This window comes from Lissotriton vulgaris, chromosome 9 (assembly GCF_964263255.1).
Source record: "Lissotriton vulgaris chromosome 9, aLisVul1.2, whole genome shotgun sequence".
Classification (NCBI taxonomy): Eukaryota; Metazoa; Chordata; class Amphibia; order Caudata; family Salamandridae; genus Lissotriton; species Lissotriton vulgaris.
Window position 1 is genome coordinate 555727133 of NC_141697.1, and position 20383 is coordinate 555747515.

At 44.6% G+C, this 20383-nt stretch overlaps 1 protein-coding gene across 1 annotated transcript in view; it reads left to right on the forward strand.

Annotated features, from left to right (window-relative positions):
- Positions 1-405: 405 nt before the first annotated feature.
- The window catches only part of LOC147691773 (muscarinic acetylcholine receptor M1-like), a 250405-nt gene continuing 230427 nt past the window's right edge, over positions 406-20383 (forward strand). The window contains exon 1 of the mRNA XM_086938065.1: positions 406-1321. Coding sequence (XP_086794191.1) covers positions 1228-1321 — 94 coding nt within the window. The 5' untranslated portion in view covers positions 406-1227. The remainder of the gene's footprint in view (positions 1322-20383) is intronic.

Here is a 20383-nt window from a genome sequence, read left to right on the forward strand (position 1 = left end):
AGCAGGCCCCTCCCCCAAACCCACTTACAGCGCAATCTATAACTTAACTGGCACTCCATAAAGGATGCCCAGGATCCTGATGCGCGTTGGCGTGCTGTGCAAGCCCCTAATTGGCAAAAGGCGCTTTATAAATGCTGTACAGCGTGTGACTGGAATCAACTGGGTAGATGCGTTGTAGTTCTCCAAATGTGAGAGTCGCACTGAGAGAGACTGTGCTGCAGGAGTGATGCCTGCATTCAGAGAGTGAGACAGGGTTCCAGGAGTGAGTGAAACTTTTATCCTACGAGAGACGATGCACTTCTGGGAGTGACTCGCGCACCTGCTGCCTGACACTGCCCTCCTGCGGCTCTTGAGGGTGAGGCACGCATCTAATGAATGACGATGCCGCGCAGTGAGTGACACTGCGCCAGCGAGGCACACGGGTGAGACGCACAGGCAGCGAGTGAGGTTTCAGGCATCGGTTGGGGATGAGAGCTGAAGGCGGACAAATGAGCTCCCATGTAATTCTTCCGCTAATCCCCGCGCTCCGGGCACATTTATTGCACTGATCCAGAGGAAGTAACGGAGAAACCTGTGCCTGATTTATCTGACAGGTGTTTTTCTCCAAAGAAGGCAGGAAGAAGCATTCCACCTCAACTGCAGACACCAGGGCCGGAGCAGCCGCGGCTCAAGCTGTTACTACAATGTGTAGCACACACTGAGCAGCTGGCATCGCCTAAGAACTGCCCTGCACTGTCCGCGTTGAAAAAATGCGGCTGAGACAGCCTGTCCGATAGGACCTTTTTCAAGTTTCACCGGCGCACCAGGAGCGAGACGTCTGGAATCCAGAAGGGAAGATAGCGCCGCGTTGCCACACAGTCCCCGCTACCACCTGACGCAAAGCGAAGCTCCCTCCCTCCCCATCTCTGGCCCGTTCCCGACTCCACACACCTTCCCTGTTCAGAAACTTTCTCTAGCGCTGGGCGACGCCTCCTCGCGCGCCGCGCCGGCTGCGCTCTCCTTAGGATGACTTGTCGGCTGCGCGAGGCAGGTGCCGCGAGCTCCGCAGACACGGCCGTACTCGAGGGCGCGCGGCCACAGGGAGCGGCGAGGCAGCGCGTGCAGGACGACCTCCAGCGTGCCATGCGGGCTCCGCCGCCGTCACCACAGGCTCCGGCGCGCGAGGCCTGAGCGTCGCGAGCTCTCTCCACTCCCATCGCTAGCCAGTCGGGAGCCTGGGACAGAAGTATGTGCCTGCGGCACATGCCATTTTGGATACCGAGGTCGCCATCTGGACTCTGGAGTTTGCCCAAGAGTGAGAAGGACAGGCTTTATCCGGCAGGTAAAACTCTCTGTATGTGCTTTTATGTGTGTATTTTCATATGTGTGCATGTGTACGTGGTGTTATCCATATCTGTGTGGTGTGTGTGTCTGTGTCTCTATATAGGCGTTTGTCTGTTTCTTCGTGTGTATCTGAGTGTGTACTGCTAGCTGTATCTTTTTTTGGGCGCATATCTGTGTGTTCCTTCCTGTGCGTTTGTCCCTGTGTGCGTCTTTGTGTCGGAGTGTGTGTGTGTGTTTGAGTGAATTGGTGTCGCCGTATACCTGTCTCTGGGAATGTGCAGGGACATAACGCAGGCCCCTGCGCCCCTCCCAACCCCTCTGGGGCCCCAAAACCCCCAGGGGTTCTCAATTCAGCTACCAATTAATATTTGTGAGAAATGGGAGATTTGGTGGCCCCTCCTCACATTCTGCAAGAGAGGCATCTTTTTACGTTATGACGCTTGGGAGTGTGAATATGTATCTGCGTGTGTGTATTAATAAGTGTGTCTGTGTCTTTGTTTGTCTGTCCCATTATTTGCGTCTGTTTTTGTCCTAGTGTGTGTTTTGCCCCATGTGTGTAACCTGTGTATGTACGATTGTCCCTGTGTGTGTTTATTCCGTGTGTGGATCTGTGAGTCTGTACATTTGTCCGTGTGTGTGTGTGTGTGTGTGTGTGTCTGCTTGCGTGGGTGGCTGGCTGTTTGTGCCTCTGTGTCCCCAATGTTTGTCTTTCGGTGTGTTGTGCCATTTTCTGTACCAGAATGTAATATTCCATTCCTCCACTGTTGAAAATATTGTAATTGCTGCGAGGATCGCTACAACACCCATGCATAGCTTGTAACGTGAAGAGGGCTTGAATGAAGTACATCAGAAATGCAGCTGACTCGGGTCTGTGTCGACTGTACCTCTCTCACAGAAGCAGCACAGTGTGCGGAATTATTCAGAGAAACCCCGTCCCTCCTCTGTCTATGTGCAACTTTAATGCAGGCACGAAACTGTGACCCTTACTGTGAAGATACGAATTACTGTCCATCCTAATGTGGGTACGATACGCCCTCCGTGATAATTAGGGTACAGATAATCACCTGTTACAATTTTGGCACCAAACGAATCTTAGGTTTGGATACTCCGCCCCTGGCAGTACGGGCACGGTACACCCCATATAGATGAAATATGGGCAGGGCTTTAAATGGGCCGGTACTGTCCGGTGCGGAGTACCGGCACTTTTTTATTTTAAGAGGGACAATACCAGCACTACTCAAGAGAGACGTAATTCTTTTAATTGGAGAGTACCGGCACCTTTCAGAAACAAGCAGGAACTTAGGTACAGAGTACCTGCACTTCTTTTTTTAAGTTTTAAGCACTTGGTAAGGGAATTAAATGTCCTCTGTGATAACTGAGAGAAAACGGGACCCATGAACATGAAATGTCAGGTCACGAAGCGTTCCGTTGTAACTCACGTACGACACACTCTGCTGCTCCCTTGCCGTGATGTAGGTCCGAGACACTCCATGTTATAATTGGTAAGTGAACACCTCACTAGTAGTGTTTATATGAAACTTTGCCTGTAATAATTCGTCCCTGTAATGCGGTAAATCATACCTCCACCCCTCCCCCCCCCCCCTCCCCCCCATCGCCTTACGAATCAGGCAGGCCTTGGCGACACTGAGACTATAACAGTGTTGTTTATCGTACAGTCGGAACGAAATAGGTGCCAGACAGTGCGGACGTGAGAAGCAGCCCCCTGATAACGCGAGTGCGAACCATCACCTGTCACTGTAAGAGGTGTGCACACGCAGCAGCAAAAACGGACACCTTACAACTTAAAGTAACTTTTTAGAAACTTTGTAAGCTATTCGTAGTGCGGCGCTTGAAAATAAAAGGAGGCAACTGTATCGGCCATTCACAGCAGTCAGGGGAACTGGACCTGAACTTCGGGAGGGGGCTAACACTTTAATAAAGTGGATTTGGGCTAACACTTCACAGTGGGGAGGAGCCATATTTAGAGTCAATATGAGAAAATGTTGTGTCAAATTGTACATTTTAATTGTATTTGGAAACCCCAATAGGACTGGAACAAACGCGTTTTTATGGATTTAATACTTTACAGGCAATTGACAGTAATCTTTAGAAAGGGTTTGGGTGCAATGACAACCCGATTGCAGCTCCTACGGATTTCAATACAAAGCTCATGAGATTTGATTTTTCGCAACTGTTCAAAAAAGACAACCCTTTTTGAAAAAAAGACCATGTGTGGCAGGTCGAGGTTCTCATGAAATATTTACCATTGCGTGTCCAAAAAGCAATTCTGTCCAATTGCTGACTAAATGTATTGCTGTCTAGTGGGGCGTTGTAATATGTGCATGTGTGCAGCCGCATGAATGGGTGCATGTATCCAAATATGGAGCTCGGTGGGACAGCATCACCTGATGTTGTGCTGTGAAGAAATCATTATATGGGCTAAACGTCTCCACTGATATTTTTAATCAATTGACCCGCAAGAGCAATACCACCTTTTTACAGTATCATCAACAGAAAAAAAAACGAATATTCACTGTTTCACAATATATCGTAACTACCCGATGTAGAATCAAGGGTTTCCATCCACTATACATTTTTTTTGTGACAATCAAAGAGAGAAAAAATATATAGTTTCCAGTTTCCAAACAGTACTAAGTTGCTGTATGGATTCAAATGGACAGTGGGCTATGGTCAGTGCTTCTCCTCTGATATACTGATATGGGCAACTATTAAAATAATGATTGATCCGATCACAAGCTCTATAAAAACCTGTGCAGCTTAGATTTGTTAGACTCAACATTACCACTGTAAGTGTTCTAGGAATTGCTTTTGTGATGTGTATTCAGGTCTCTCGGTTTGTGGTTTGATGTTTTCTTATTCATGACTAACATTTCAGGGTCTCCTAGCGAACTGCTTGCATAATTATTTTACTGCCACAGACTAAAAAAGGTTATTTCCTTCCAGAAACACATTAGCATAAGCCATAGTGTCTAAAGAGAATACACCCAACACTAGCATTCGGAGGCATGTTTGAAAACATAGCTGTAATTGGAAGAATAAAAGAGGACTTTTATTGTGTGAATTTATGTATGTTATCCACATTTGGGTAGGGCAGTTCCACCATTTTATGGGCCCATAGTAGTTTCAAAATAGGATGTGCTTGTACATACAAGTTTGGCTTTTGCTGAGCCCATACTTATCTAGGTTTTACAGACTAAGGCAGAGGGGCTTTTGTCCTGTTCTCTCTCACTAAACTCCAGCCTGGCATACTAGAACTCTGCTTTGTTGTTCGTCAGATCATTTGCTGGTGTTTTCTCAAGTGCTATATACTATACCATGGCTGCTTCAAAGCACCTGAAGTGAAGACACAGGTGGAGACTAAGATACGTCTGCAAGGTTATAGGCGGCAGCAGAGAAACTGGCCTATTGAGCAAGTCTGGTCTTCCCTGTGCCATCAATATCTATCTCTATATTCGATCTTGAGAATCCAGAGATGTGTTAGACATTTGTATTGAGCTCTATTGCTATTAGTATGATCTCACATTGTTCTCATGCTCAGGTATATTGTATTGTGTTACAGGTGCATTTTGGTCGACCTTCATAACTCTTATTGGGGACTGGTCGCATGCTACTCCGTGAGAATGTTATGAATGCAAGATCACGTGTTTGTCCTGTGACTTTCATGGGCAGTGTTTTGATATCAGGAGTCAGACCAGAATTGAGCTCCTGCTCCATTTTGTGCTGTGCCTATGCATGAATATGATGTATAAAGGAGTGAGAGCCAGGTGATTTTAGACATTACATTCCAGTGTATGGATTGATACATGAAGGCACTGGCAGTATGGCCTATGTGGAAAGTGCTTTGATGTATGTGTGTGTCAGAGACTACTTAAACCTCGTCATAAAAAGTGTGAAGCTGCACCTGCACATATCGGTGTAGAAGAAAAGCGCGAGGACAGGTGCTTTTACCTATAACAATACGTACCATTTTTCCAGAGGTCTGTATTTCCAGTTCAAATAACTTAGAATATGACCTAGGATTAGTCGTTTTGCAGCCTTTCATGCTGTATTCCACATAATCCACCCATTAGCAGTATGGCGCAGTGACCTTATACCACGAGCTATTCTAAATGCACAGTGAGGTCCACCGTGAGTGCTGATAGACCGACCTATAATGGCAGCAAGGAAACCAATGAGAGAGGGTCAAATGAGTGATTCTGAGGAAGGAATGTATTTAAGTTACCTAACAAGAGAGGAGAGAAAGTAGGTTTAGTTTGAGAAAGGGCATGATGAGAAGGGAATAGCAAGTGGGCCAGCCCCTATCTTACCCTTACATATAGAATACAGCCATAACCTCTCTACTCTTCATCTGGAGCTCACACCCTTTATCTGGATATCTTTGCTGGACGACGTGAGGGAAAAAGCTAAGGAGAGCCAGGATGCTAACATTCAGCTGCAGAGCAGTGTGAGGAAAAAGTATGTGCCATACAAAGGCCTTCAATTACCCACAAATACATTGCTTAAGCCTGCAATTACAGTGGCAGAGCCGGGTCACCAGGGCTCAGTTGCAAAGAAGGGCTAAGAGTGTTGGGGCAGTGTAAGCAAAAACATCTCTTCCCTTGCAAGGTTAATCTGCAGTCGCGGCCTGTGCAGGTAAGATAGGTGGGGCCGGGTTGGGGGGATTCGACAGACGACCATGAGGGAAAATTAAATAAATTATAAATTTTCCTTTCCTTTATCGTCGGCTGTCAAACTCCCCCCCCCCCACACTCTTACCTGCACGAGCCGCAGTTGTTAATCTGAGGTTGTCATGCAGAGGAGACTTTAGGTTCAAATGTCAGAAGAGAACTGGGCTAAGGTTGAGCAAACTGAGAACTACCAAATCTGTGTGATGATACTGTCCTAGCTGAAGCATTGGAAAGAAGCTAAGTCTAAATGCTGCATGTTGTCTTTTTACCCCAAAATGTCGTAGACTATTAATAAAGGAAATGGAAGTTGTCAATAAATTCTGTAAGAGCAATAGGATGTCTTCTCATTTAAACTAGAATAGGCAAGGGTCCCTGTGATTTACATAAAAATAATTGGGCTCACATGGAGGGGTAAAGATGGAAGGATAATGCATGGTAGGCTGATACACATGTGGGCTGTTGGGGCAGTAACATACTAAGAACAACGTCTGTCACCCTCACATTTACAGGGTGCCAGTCCGGCTAGGGTCGTGGTTCTTATCCTCCTTTGGAAGCCTTCGGGAGTTTGAAAGTGGCGTGTGGGCACAAACCCCTGCTCAATATGTTGGCTTACATCAGTCTAACAAGAGTAGTGCAAATCTGGGTCTTTTAAAGACTGTGCAGTTTTTTTTCAGTTTTCTAACTTTGACTTTTCTGTTTCTTCCTTGCTCAGGAGATGTATCAATACAGCAGCAGGCAAGATCCTGCCTAACTTCCATTCTTGCCCATTCTTCATCAATTTACTAATTTGACAGAATGTATGCATTGTGCATGTATCCCTGCTACATTTCTCAGTCATGTGCGACTCGCTGATTCAGTCCAGGTTATTTCTTTGCATTCTCATAGTTGAAATGCTGTTTATCCCATTATGAAATGAGAACTACAAGTCCAAGACTGCAAAGGAAAAACCTGGGCTTGACTCTCTAATTACACACGGTCATACTGCACTATCTCTGTTTATCTACTTTTTAGTGTAAAGAGACACACAGTTCCCCACTTCCCCTCTGACTACTCGAATGCTGAATTGCTCCCTATATGTTTTAGTCCTTACTATAATTATAATTTCCCATGCCTTTCTCTCACGCCTTCTTACTCATCAAGAGACTAGTGGCCACATGCATCAACCTATTTAGGAAGTGCAAACGGTGCAAATCGCAAAATTAGTCCGTTTGCGATTCCTAAATAGGTTTTTGGGATGCATCAAGCATTTTTGGTAAAATCGCTATTATTAGCAAATTCCAAAAATGTGATTGCTTTTAAGGAATCGCAAATTTGTGATTCCTTAAAAGCAATGCATGGTTAATTTTAAAATTGCGAATTCGCAATTAGGGGGTGCAAATTACCACGAGGTTGAACCTCGTGGTAATTTGCGAAAATGTGTTAAAATGCTCTAATTTGCATTTCAAAACACTGTCATGTTACAGACACACATGTTCTTAGGACATGTGTGTTTGAAACATGCACTTCAAAATACATTTCAGGGGTGCAGGGGGCGGGGTCCTTTGGACCCCCCCCTGCATCCATTGAATGCATCAACATTTTGCGAATTCTAATTTGCGAATTCGCAATTCCCATTGATTCCTATGGGCCTTTTGGCCCATAGGAATCAATGGGAATTGCGAAATCGCAAATTGGAATTCGCATAATATTTGCGATTCGGTAAAAATTGCGATTTTTACCGAATCGCAAATTTTATGCACTTTCAATCATGCATCCCGTTTTGCGATTCCTTATTTGCGATTCCCTAAAAATCGCAAATTAGGAATCGCAAAACCGGACTTTGATGCATGTGTCCGTTAGTGCTGCTCCCCAAGGCAAGATACTAAAGTATATAAAAAGTGATGGATGGCATACTTGAATTAATCTCAACCAATGGCAATTACTCAGGTCCGCATCACAGTACATCATTATTTTGCACACCATGCCACCTCAGTCAGGACCCAGCTGTATGCAAATAAGTCTAGTCCCTGCTCCATTAGTAGCAGTCCAGCCTGAAATGCGAAGCCAGGTCCTCCCTTAACTGGAACACAAGCAACCCAGGGCCGGTTTCGCCCTTGCTATGGGCTCATCAGCTGCATATAGCTTGGTACCAGTGTCAAGGTAAATGCACCACTCTGGTCATTCACATATGACAACCAAACACTCCCCACAAAGGATTACAACAAATGCAATACTATGCCAACAGCAAATTTTCCCGCAATGTAGCTGCTATCGAACTAAAAATGCAGTTCCACACTGCACCATACCCAGGAGTATGAAGTGCTATATAAATACTAAACTCCAATACAGCCCCTAGCCGTGTGCCCATATACTCTCAGCCTAGTGTTCTGATTTCTTTGTTCATAACTTTGTACCCATAGAGGTACTCCCATAGACCTCTAGCCAACATCATGCATCCTATAGTCATAATCATGTATCTCTAACACTTAGTCTTGTGTCCATAACTCTTTACCCATAACCCTGCACCTTTAACCCTGGAATTATGTACTCACATAGTTTACATCTCAAATAATGCATGCTCTACGATCTGATTGTTTTGGGGGGGGAGACAGAACTAGCCGTACTGTCCTGCAGATGGTGGCTACACATTACCAAATCAACTGAAACGCATAGACATATTATGTGTGCAGAATCTGCTTATTATTATGATTCCATAGATGTGAAATCATTTGACTCATCAGAACTCTTGATCAATGATTACAGCAGATCAGTATAAACTAGACATAATTTTACTCTCTTATTTACTTCTCCCTTTCTCTTTGAGTTTTTTTCAATTCAATAGTAGCTTTATTCGACTTCACAAGGCAAGTCATATAAGCATATTTAAACAATTCATTTACAAACAAGTATAAAATCAGTTCATTTCTTAAAGATCAGTAGGAAGAAAGGGCCACATGCATCAAAGTCCCGTTTTGCGATTCCTAATTTGCGATTTTTACCGAATCGCAAATAAGGAATCGCAAAACGGGATGCATGATTGAAATTGCATAAAATTTGCGATTCGGTAAAAATCGCATTTTTTACCGAATCGCAAATATTATGCGAATTCCAATTTGCAATTTCGCAATTCCCATTGATTCCTATGGGCCAAAAGGCACATAGGAATCAATGGGATTTGCGAATTCGCAAATTGGAATTCGCAAAATGTTAATGCATTCCATGGGTGCAGGGGGGGTCCAAAGGACCCCCCCCTGCACCCCTGAAATGTATTTTTAAATGGATGTTTCACACACACATGTCCTAAGGACATGTGCGTCTGTAACATGACAGTGTTTAAAATGCTAATTTGAGCATTTTAAACCTTTTTTGCAAATTACCACGAGGTTTACACTCGTGGTAATTTGCCCCCCCTTATTGCGAAATCGCAATTTTAAAATTAATCATGTATTGCTTTTAAGGAATCGCAAATTTGCCATTCCTTAAGAGCAATCGCATTTTTGGAATTCGCTAAAAATAGCGAGTTTTCCAAAAATGCTTGATGCATACTAAAAAGGTATTTAGGAATCGCAAACGGCCGATTTTACCGAATCGCACCGTTTGCGATTCCTAAATACCTTGATGCATGTGGCCCAAAATGTATTAGCATAAGAAACCACACTGTAGTATATACTATAGGGTACAAATTGTGCAAGATGAGCAAATGTTAAAAAATAACCAACACAGGCCTAAAGCGCCAAACAATTCAGTCGTTAGGTTAAAAATACATCATATACAGTTAAATGAAGTCTACAGCTGCCATCCCCTAATGCATCGACAGCCTGCATCTAATTAAATATTTTAAAAACTTTGCTGCTACTAAAATAGTCAGATCATCTTGTAGCATATACAACTTAATCAGAGCAGGTCTACACTGTCTCAAGCCCCATGATTTTAAAAGGGGTAACAGATATCTTTTCCTTCCCCAGGTAAAATATTTACAAAAATGAATAAAATGAATATTGGACTGTACTGAAACATTGTCACAGGGGCAGTTAATTAAATTGTGAGACCAATCATTTATATTTGGAAAAGTTACCAGTCTGAAAAAGCTGTCTGTTCTCATCCTAGATAACAGCGATCTAGTATAGCTTGAGTGATCTGGGGATAAGTATTGGTGTAGGCCCTGTCCATATAGTATCAAGTGATGTTGTGTGATACTAGGTTTGCCTCTCTCGGACAGATCGCGTCTGTCTTCCAGTAGGGCCAGGCAGCTTCTCTTAAGAGACTTCTTGGAGATTAAATCACATGAGGTAGGGGAATCAAATAGTCTGGGAGACCTAGATTAGTTAAAAAATTTCTTACGTAGGTCAACCATGTAATGTTACTGGCCCCTTCTAATTTCAGACAATCATCGATAATAAGTCTATTAAAACCAAAACTGTGTCTTCAGAGGTCCATATCTTGTGCCACAACATAATTGGGTTAATTTTGATTAGGTCAGATATATGGACCCTATCAAGCTCTCTGTGACAAACGGTGCTTGAAGTTGACCTCGGGACGGCCAGGAGATATCGGAGGAAAGCATTTTCCTTTGTCTGAATCTCTTGAATATTCGCTGTCCCCCAAATACAAGCACCGTAAGTTGCTGTAGATACACATTTTGCAGCATAGATATCAGGGAGGATTTGGACCGGTTTGCCACCCAATTTATTTGTGAATTGTTTCAGAGCCCCAATGGCTCGGGAAAAAGCCATATTGCGGGTGGATATGGAAGAGGTCCATGTACCTCTACAATTGAACATAATGCCCAAATATAAAAATGATTTTGTTTGGCTGACCTTTGATTGGTTTAAGAAGGTTTTACATTGGATGTTAGATTTTGATGAACAGGCCATAGTGAAGGTCTTTCCCACATTTATCTTTAGGCCTCTAGACCTCATAAAATCAGAAAAACTAGATAATGCTTCCTGTAAGCCTAGCTGTGTTCTCACCATGATGACCGCGTCGTCAGCATAAAGTAAAATTGGGACAGCGCAGCCATCTATTTTGGGGTAATCTACATCAAGTGTCATTAGGTGGGCTGCCACACCATTGATGTATAAGTTAAAAAGAAGTGGCGCCAGTATACAGCCTTGGCGTACCCCTTTTTTTATGGGGAATTTTGACATGCATTCCCCATTTCTCCCATATCGGACCCTCGCACCTACCCCCCCTGTAAAGTTCCTTCAAAAAGTCACGAATAGAATTATCAATTCCTAGTTCAGTCAGGGTTTTCCACAAGACATTGTGACTGAGGCAGCCGAAAGCTGAGCTCAAGTCTACAAATGTCATGAAGAGATCACCTTTCTTAGCTGCCATGTATTTACCTATAATTAATGACAGATTGAGACCTTGCTCAATGGTTCCCATCCCTTCTCTGAATCCATATTGGAATCTGGAAAGGATGCCCGCATCCTTAGCCCAAGATTGCAGCCTATTCAGGATGATTCGGCCAGCTACTTTCATTAATTAATCTAGCAGGGAAATCGGCCTGTAACATTTAGGGTCCTGGCGATTTCCCTTTTTGAAGATGGGCACCACAACTGCCTCCTGCCATGTTGTTGGAAAACCGATGGAGTTATAGCTATTAAGAACATTAGTCAGTAGTGGTGCCCATAGGTCCATATTATCTTTATAAATGTTCACATGTACCCCATCTGGGCCTGGGGCATTAGATTGGGAGCTTTCCTGTAGTGCCATCTCAACCTCTGCTAAAGTAAAAACTATCTGTAAGGGGAAGGCATTTATGGAAGAACCTACTGGTGAAGAGTCCTGATGGGATGAGTCCGCTACAGATACATTTTCTAAACTGCCCAGGTCATCTTTCTTAAATAAATCTGTAAAGTAATTGACCCAGACCGATTCTTCAATAGCGATCTTAATCGAATCTGTTTGTCTGTCATTAAAAAAAGGGGCATTAACCTCTCTCCAGAACATAGTGCTATCTCTTAATTCACTAGCCCTTCGCAGGGCCTCCCAGGCCGCTTCCTTAAGTTCCAATTTCCGTTTGTTTAACGCTAGTTTGTAGGCTGCTCTTGCCCCCCTGATCTCGATTTTATCTCTTGGAACCCTCTTTAGTACTTCCTTTAGATATTGGTGGGCTTTGGTACAACCAGAATTGAACCAGCCCACTGTTCTATCCCTGTCACATTTCTTCCTCTTTCTAACTAGATTACCACTTATTTTTGATGTGATTTCCCCAAAGGCTGTTACGACCAATGAAGGATTAGGATTATCATCAAGGCAAATCATAAAGGAGTTGGGGTCGTCAGACACGAGATCATGAATGAGATTCTGAGTATTGACTTTGCACCATTTGATTGCATAGCCATTTGACCTAGCCAGCGAGACCCCATGGCAGTATAGAGCCTCTGCCAGGTCCGTAGTTTGGCTGTCTCTGGGGCCCATATCAAAAATAGCACTAATCGGGTAGTGATCGCTAAGTGCGATTTTTTCAGTATTGAAAGACCGTATGCTGTGATGGTAGTTAGTAGAAACCAGCGTAAAATCAATGATGGAAACTAAGCCCCGGCCAGTAAAAGTGGGTTCAAAATTCACCTGAGGATCGTTTAACTCATTTGCAAAACCGAGATTCAGGTCGTGCATCATGCTATTTAATAATTGTCCAAAGGTAGTATGTTCAAAATGCGTGCTGGGGTCTCCCCTTAAGTCCACTATACCACATGACTTTGTCCCATTTTGGGCACACAAATGACAATTAAAGTCACCTGTTATAATGCAACATGTGTCTGATTGCTCTGTTTCCAGCCTCCTACTAACAACTACGTTTAGTTCTTCTACAACCAGTTTTTGATCTTCCCTTGGTATGTTGTTATATAAATTTATGAGGAGCAAACTCTGGGATCCTACCCCCTTGATGTAAAAGGTTTGAAAAAATTGCCTATACTTATGAGGGGAATTTATAGTGTCCAGGTTAATGACTGTTAGATTAGCCAGATTAGAGAAGTGAGTGGATAAGCCACCAGAACATCTTCCTCTGCCCGATTTACACGCCGGAACGGCGTGTGTACTAAAACCCTCCAAATGAGTCTTACCCTCATCCCAAGTTTCCTGCAGACAGATCACATCAAACTGGGCCACAAAGCTTATAAAAGTCAGGTCCTTAGATTTTTTTGAGAGACCCGCAATGTTCCAAGAAAGTAGAGACAGACTATGTCTTTTTATAGATGGACCGTTTTTCCCCATTTGTGAGTTCCTTCTGGTCAACATTCTAATAGACCCCTCAGTGTCATTTAAAGGCTCCAATATTTGGATAGATTCAGTTTCTTTCACGACGGTGGTTAGGCCATCCGCCTTTATTGCTAGCGGACATTGGCAAATTTTGGTTTTGGTGATAGACGAATTATTGTGTGGGGTTGGGGTTGTAATTAGTCTAATCATGGTTTCAGAGGATCGCTCATTAGTGGGTCTAAAAACTGGGTGCTCAGAATTTACATCTACTTTTAATGGACCTGCGCTGGTGTACTCTCTACATGGTGATGGTCAATCGACCATTTCTAAGCAGTTGTATCTGTTATAGGTTGGTATTCCCCCCACCCTTCCCCAAGTACTGTGTCTCTCCTATTGTTACCCATACAGTCCATCCAGTCTCTTCTCTCCTGCCTATTGCCTACTTGGTTCCAGCCCCTATCCCAGCTGCCCGCTTGATTCCAGAACCAATCTTGGCCTTCAATGAAACGGGCTACTGGAGGGTAGAAGAATGATAAATGTTTAGTACATATTCCATCCTCCCTGGCCAAGGAGCCCCATGAGCAGATATGGTCTACTGTACGGGGATCCTCAAAGTTGACTATAATACAGTCACCTTTATTTTTTTTTAATTTGGGTCCAATCCAGGGAACCCTGCGCACCATATTAATCATGCTAGCACAGTTTTGTGGCAATGGTCTGTTAATGTTCAGCCAATGCTGAACTTTATTTTTTAAAGACCAGGTAGGCTCCTCAGTATTTTGACTCAATTCAGGAACCCCCGTCATAATGACCACAAAAGGGCTTGCTTCAGGGGGGAGATTTATTGGGGGAATTACGGACTTGCTTCCTCCACCCCTGGCCCGTTCTCCTGTATGGAGAGAACTCGAGGGTTTATTGTTTATTACAGCAGGTTTAGGAACAACTTTGGTGGGAATATTTGTAGTGCCTGGTGTTTTTTGCGGGTCAGGGACCTTGATGGTAGTGGCTTGGGAGGGCTTTGACTTAGGATCTGTCAATCCGGCAGATGTATTCATAATAATCTGCCCAGTCGTGGTATTGACAGGCTTGGTTTTTGTAACCCCTACAATAGCAGTCCCTTGACCCTTTGGACTATTTAAAGTTTTCAGGGTTGAAGTCACAGCAGCTAGTTGTTTCTCAATAGTAGCAAGACTCATTTGGATTGGCTGCAGTTGAATCGTAATAAACTCTTCAATCCTAGCCAGTAATTGTTTACTACAATCACCCCTGGTTTCAGCATCTGTGAAAATAACAATGTCCTCAGGATCCTCAGTGCTTGAAGAACTATTAGTGATATTATTTTCAGACATCTGAGCATTCGTCTGTGTAATATGTCCAGTTGAATTTAGTATGGAACTTCCCAACCCCTGGGTATTGGGCAGTGATTTAGGTGCTTTATTATGTTTTCTTTTCTTTAGATTCGCCCGTTTAGAAATAGCACCTTCTCTTATCCCCCTTAGGTGAGCCAGTACAGGGTCCCCCTGGGTCGGGCTCGCGAAAATGGCAGGGGTTCCATCAAGAGTTTGACTTATCTGCAAGTCCAACAATGATGGAGATGCTGACAAATTAACCATATTTGGCAAGCCGTGTATTTCTGCACGTGTTTCTATTGCAGGGGCCCTTTCTTGTTGAAGAATGGGAGTTTGTGCTTGAGCCAGAAGGCCTAGAGAGGACCGTTTTTGCATGGGCCAAATCTTGTGATATACGTTGGTCCAGAAGCAAAATGCCTTGGTCAATAGCTTCATTTGCTCTAGATATAAACTGGTCAATCGGGCCAGTAACTTGTGCCCGACTTGATGCAGTTTTGCTGCTGGTGCCTCTAGGTGACAATATTCGGGAAATGCAGTGGCCCTTTAAATACAAACAGCACTTGTATTCACTGTAACTTCAAGACAGCAGTATTGAAATGGCAATTGAGAACACTGGGGTACAGAGTAACAAGACAGGCAGAGTCAGCAAATATAAGCGTGTGAGTTAGGGGGGTGGCCCAGTCCAGTCTTACCCAGTCTTTAACGGGCTTAAACGGGCCCGCCCTTGGCCCGGGCTTCGCCTCGCTCTTTGTCTCGCGCGCGTCCCGCGTTCGCGGTAAGGGGAGGAGTTAAATAGGGAGGGGCGAGGCGGAAAGAGACTCCAGCTGCGGCGAGTGCCAGGCCGCTCTGGATGCTGGGCCTCGCAGTCCCGGCCCCGTCCACACTCCCCGGCATGTTCAGGCAATTGTCTAAGCAAAATCCAAAGTGCCCCAATTCAGCGTGACAAATCCAGGGGAAGGAAAGCCAGAACGGCAGAATCACCACACCAGGGAAGGGAAAGTCAGAACGGCAGAATCACCACTCCTTCCTCGGCTTGCGACCGGCTCCCGCGGAGCGGGGGCCACGAGCCGTTTTCAGGTGCTGCAGGGGCGCGGGGCGGGAAGAGGCTCCAGCTGCGGCGAGTGCCAGGCTGCTCTGGATGCTGGGCCTCGCAGTCCCGGCCCCGTCCACACTCTCCGGCAGGTTCAGGCAATTGTCCAAGCAAAATCCAAAGTGCCCCAATTCAGCGTGACAAATCGAGGGGAAGAAAAGCCAGAACGGCAGAATCACCACACCAGGGAAGGGAAAGTCAGAACGGCAGAATCACCACTCCTTCCTCGGCTTGCGAGGGCCGCGAGCCATTTTGAGGTACTGCAGGGGGGCGGGCCAGGAAGAGGCTCCAGCTGCGGCGAGTGCCAGGCCGCTCTGGATGCTGGGCCTTGCAGTCCCGGCCCCGTCCACACTCCCCGGCAGGTTCAGGCAATTGTCCAAGCAAAATCCAAAGTGCCCCAATTCAGCGTGACAAATCCAGGGGAAGAAAAGCCAGAATGGCAGAATCACCACACCAGGGAAGGGAAAGTCAGAACGGCAGAATCACCACACCAGGGAAGAGAAAGTCAGAACGGCAGACTCACCACTCCTTCCTCGGCTTGCGAGCGGCATTATGTACTCACATAGTTTACATCTCAAATAATGCATGCTCTACGATCTGATTGTTTTGGGGGGGGAGACAGAACTAGCCGTACTGTCCTGCAGATGGTGGCTACACATTGCCAAATCAACTGAAAAGCATAGACATATTATGTGTGCAGAATCTGCTTATTATTATGATTCCATAGATGTGAAATCATTTGACTCATCAGAACTCTTGATCAATGATTATAGCAGATCAGTATAAACTAGACATAATTTTACTCTCTTATTTACTTCTCCCTTTCTCTTTTAGTTATTTTTATGGGTTAATTTTGCGCTGTATTGGGGGTGTTTTTATAAGATATTGTTTAATACTTTGTGATGGAATTTTTGTCAAAGATATTTTGATTGATTTTCCAACACAGAATCTAAAACAAAATCCGTACAATATCCCACGCAGGGGAGAAGCATACAGTAGCAAATAAACAAATACATGACAGGGTGCATTGTCCTGCATAGTGGCAGCCCCGATTACAGAAAGTAGCATAACTGAGGGGTACAGCTTCTAATATGTACGGGTTCGTAATGCAGATTGATAGAGAAGAATGCCAATAGTGGCTTTATGGTAATCCATCTTCTCTGTCGAACGTAGTCCGGTTGACATCCCCACTGGTATGCCGAAACCACAGTGGGAAGCTGGCATAACATGACCCTCCCCTCCAGGGAACCAAAAGAAAGTAAATAAACTATAACAAAGGCACAAACTAGCCCCCCCCTAATTCCCGCCCCCTCCCCTACTGTGGTGGTGGCAATACTAAAGCTAATATACTAGCCTACAACAGTATGATCTGCTCAAAGTTGAAAGAGATGAAGAGCCCTAACCGTAGAAGGGCAGACGGCCGAGGGGAGACCTCGTGAGAGGAAGGAGACCAGCGGACCCCACCTGAACTCAAAATTCTTATAATCATCTCTAAAGATATCAGACATGTGCTCCAGGCTAAGCAGTTTCCAGAGGCGGGAATGCCAAAGAGAGATGGCCGGCGCCTCCTTCCTCTTCCAAGCCGCTGCTAAAGTAATCTTAGCCGCTCCAATGCAAAGCCACATTATCCTTTTATCCGCCCTGGTCTGATGTTCTAAAGAAGGATCTCGGAGGCCCAGAAGGACCCCCGCCATAGATATGGGGATGGGGTACCCTAGCACATATTTTATATGTGTCAGAATTTCCTCCCAGAAGGGCCGAATAGTTGGGCAATCCCACCATATATGCTGAAAGTCCCCAAGCAAACCAAACCCCCACCAGCATCTGTCTGAAGTGTTGGCAAAGATCTGGGAAAGCTTTGAGGGGTGTAAGTACCAATCCATCATACTCTTTAAATGGGCCTCGGGGAGGTCTGTGGATTGATTACATATAAGATGTCGGACCACAAATGCGTCCATTCCTCATCTGTAATGTCTAGCTGAATCAGCCCCTCCCACATGGACATATACCTCGGGCAGGGAGAGAGTGTAGTGGATAGAAGGAATTTGTATAGGAACGAAATTACTCCCTTCATGGAGGTAGTCTTGGTGAGAAAGACTTCGAATTTAGTGAGGGAGCGAGTGGCTCCCTCCCGCACCCCAGGGGTAAGCGCCCAATGCAATAACTGGGAGTAATGGTATCATTCCGTATCCCCAATTCCATAATCTCTCTTACAATTATCGAAAGTAAGGGGGTCAAAGTTGTGGAAGAGATGAGTCAAAGCAAGACAACCCCCCTCTCTCCAAGTGTCAAAGGGCCCCTCTTGTAGAGCCGGGGGGAATGCCGTGGTAAAATGGAGCGGTGTAAATGGTGAGGGGAAAGTAGTCCACCTCTCATTCCCTGCCACGGAATCCCAAACTCGTAGGGTGGTGCGTGTGGGGGTGCTAATGTAGGCGTTGTTAGGTCTATCGCTTTTGGGTCGCCAAATTAAATCCCCTATGGTCCTGCCAGCCACACTACGATCCATATGCAGCCAGTGCTTCTCGGATTCCTTCTGTGACCATTCAACCAACACTCGGAGTTGCGCCGCTTTATAGTATGAATGGATATCTGGGAGACCTACTCCCCCCTCCCGATGGGAACGGCGCAACAGGGAAAAGGAGAAACGGGCACGCCGCCTTTCCAAATAAAGCGCAGGATCATGGCTTTCACACGCCTAAAGAAGTCCCCCTCTAGTTCTATGGGTAGGGCCTGGAATAAATATAGAAGTTTAGGAAGAAGAGTCGACCCAGCCAAGACATAAAGAGGGGCTTCCATCTCGTAAGCTTTGTTTGGATGCTGGTGAGAATGGGGGGAACGTTAGCCGAATATAATTTCCCTACTGTTGGTGTCAGCTGGATTCTAGGTATTGAATGGAGGAAGTGGCCCAAGGCAAGGGTGTAAGGGACTGGAGTCGAAGGACCTCCTTCTGTGGAATGGTGAGATTGAGTAGGTAGGATTTATCTAAGTTAATTTTGAAGCCCGCTACAGCTTCGAAGTGTTCAAGTTCCAGTTGCAGTTGTGGAAGAGACGCGGCTGGGTCAGAGAGGGATAGGAGGACATTGTCCGCGAATAGGGAGATCTTATGTGATTCTCCCGTAAAAGGCAGGCCCTTATTCGCAGGGTTTGCTCTGACCGCTAGTGCTAATGGTTCAATGCTGAGAGCTGAGAGCAGAGGAGATAAAGGGCATCCCTGCCTAGTGCCTCTAGAGTGAGCAAAGGTGGAGGATTGGACCCCATTCACCGACACCCTAGATCGGGGGTGTTGATAGTTGTCCTGGATCATATTCAGAAATTGGGGTGAAAAGCCAAATGCTGTGAGTGTGTGGAATAGAAAGGCCCAATCGACCCAGTCGAACACCTTTTCGGCATCTAACCCAATCAAAACCGCTGGAATCCTGCATCTGTTAGCCTTTTCTATCAAGTGAATAATGCGGCGGGTGTTATCATGTGTCTGGCGACCCATGATGAATCCAGATTAGTCCGGATGGATAAGGATCGGCATGAGCTCATTCAACCTCTTGGCGAGGCTAGAGGAGTACAGTTTTGCGTCAAGGTTCAGAAGGGCAATAGCCCTATAGGAGGCGCAGCGAAGGGGGTCCTTCCCTGGTTTGGGTATCACAGAGATCACGGCTTCGGATATAGAACCAGAAGTTTCCCCATCCGCAGCCATCTTATTAAAAAGCCCACCAGGTGAGGGCTGATGTCAGAGCAGAATGTCTTGTAAAAAATAGCGGTATACCCATCAGTGCCAGGTGCTTTATGGGTTTTCAGAGCCTTTATAGCAGGGTGATTGGGGCAGTGAGCGCCTCGTTCCATTCAGGGGAGACCTGAGGCAGGGCAAAGTTCGGAGGAATTCTTGCTGCTTATCTGAATCCAGAGTCCAGAACCTATTTCTTTAAGGGAGCCGAGTAGATCAGCATGTATTCAAACATTTTCAAGTTCAAGGGCGTTTCTCATATATCCACACCAAATCATAAATGAACTTAGTTACTTAGAGTAAAAAGAAAATATCACTACAGCACTAATATATCAAAAAGGGGAAAACAATGTTTAATTCATTGTCTCTAGTCATAAAACTGATATTTTTTACAATTTTATCAATACTTTCAAATGAGAGGTTGCCCAAAAGGAGCGTGCACAAAAAGATGTGATCAAAGAAGAAGTGCAGTGAATCAAGAAAGGAAAGGAAAAATCAAAGAGGTAAGCAAAATAATTTCATTAATTTTCTGTAATTACGGTTTTACAATTTCCGTAATGCAACAACCTGGCCCACATAGAATTTTACTGGATGTATGATGTTACAACGCGTACTTTTAGCACGCATACCATTACAACGGATTTTTTACAACGCAGGTCATTTTACAACGGATACCATTACAACGCAAAACACTACAACGCACATACTATTACAACGCATACCATTACAACGTAAGTATAGGTAAGTATATGATAATAATATATAATTTTAAAATATGTTGTAAATATTTATTAATTAATTATTTAATTTAATTATTTGTTATACATTATTTTAATAAAATTATTGATTAAATTAATTTTAATTTTTTAATTTGTAAAAAATTGTTAAAAATACCCCTCTACCCCAAAACCCAAACCCAACCCTAAAACCTAAAAATACCCCTGTACCCCAAAACCCAAACCCAACCCTAAAACCTAAAAATACCCCTGTACCCCAAAACACAAACCCAACCCTAAAACCTAAAAAT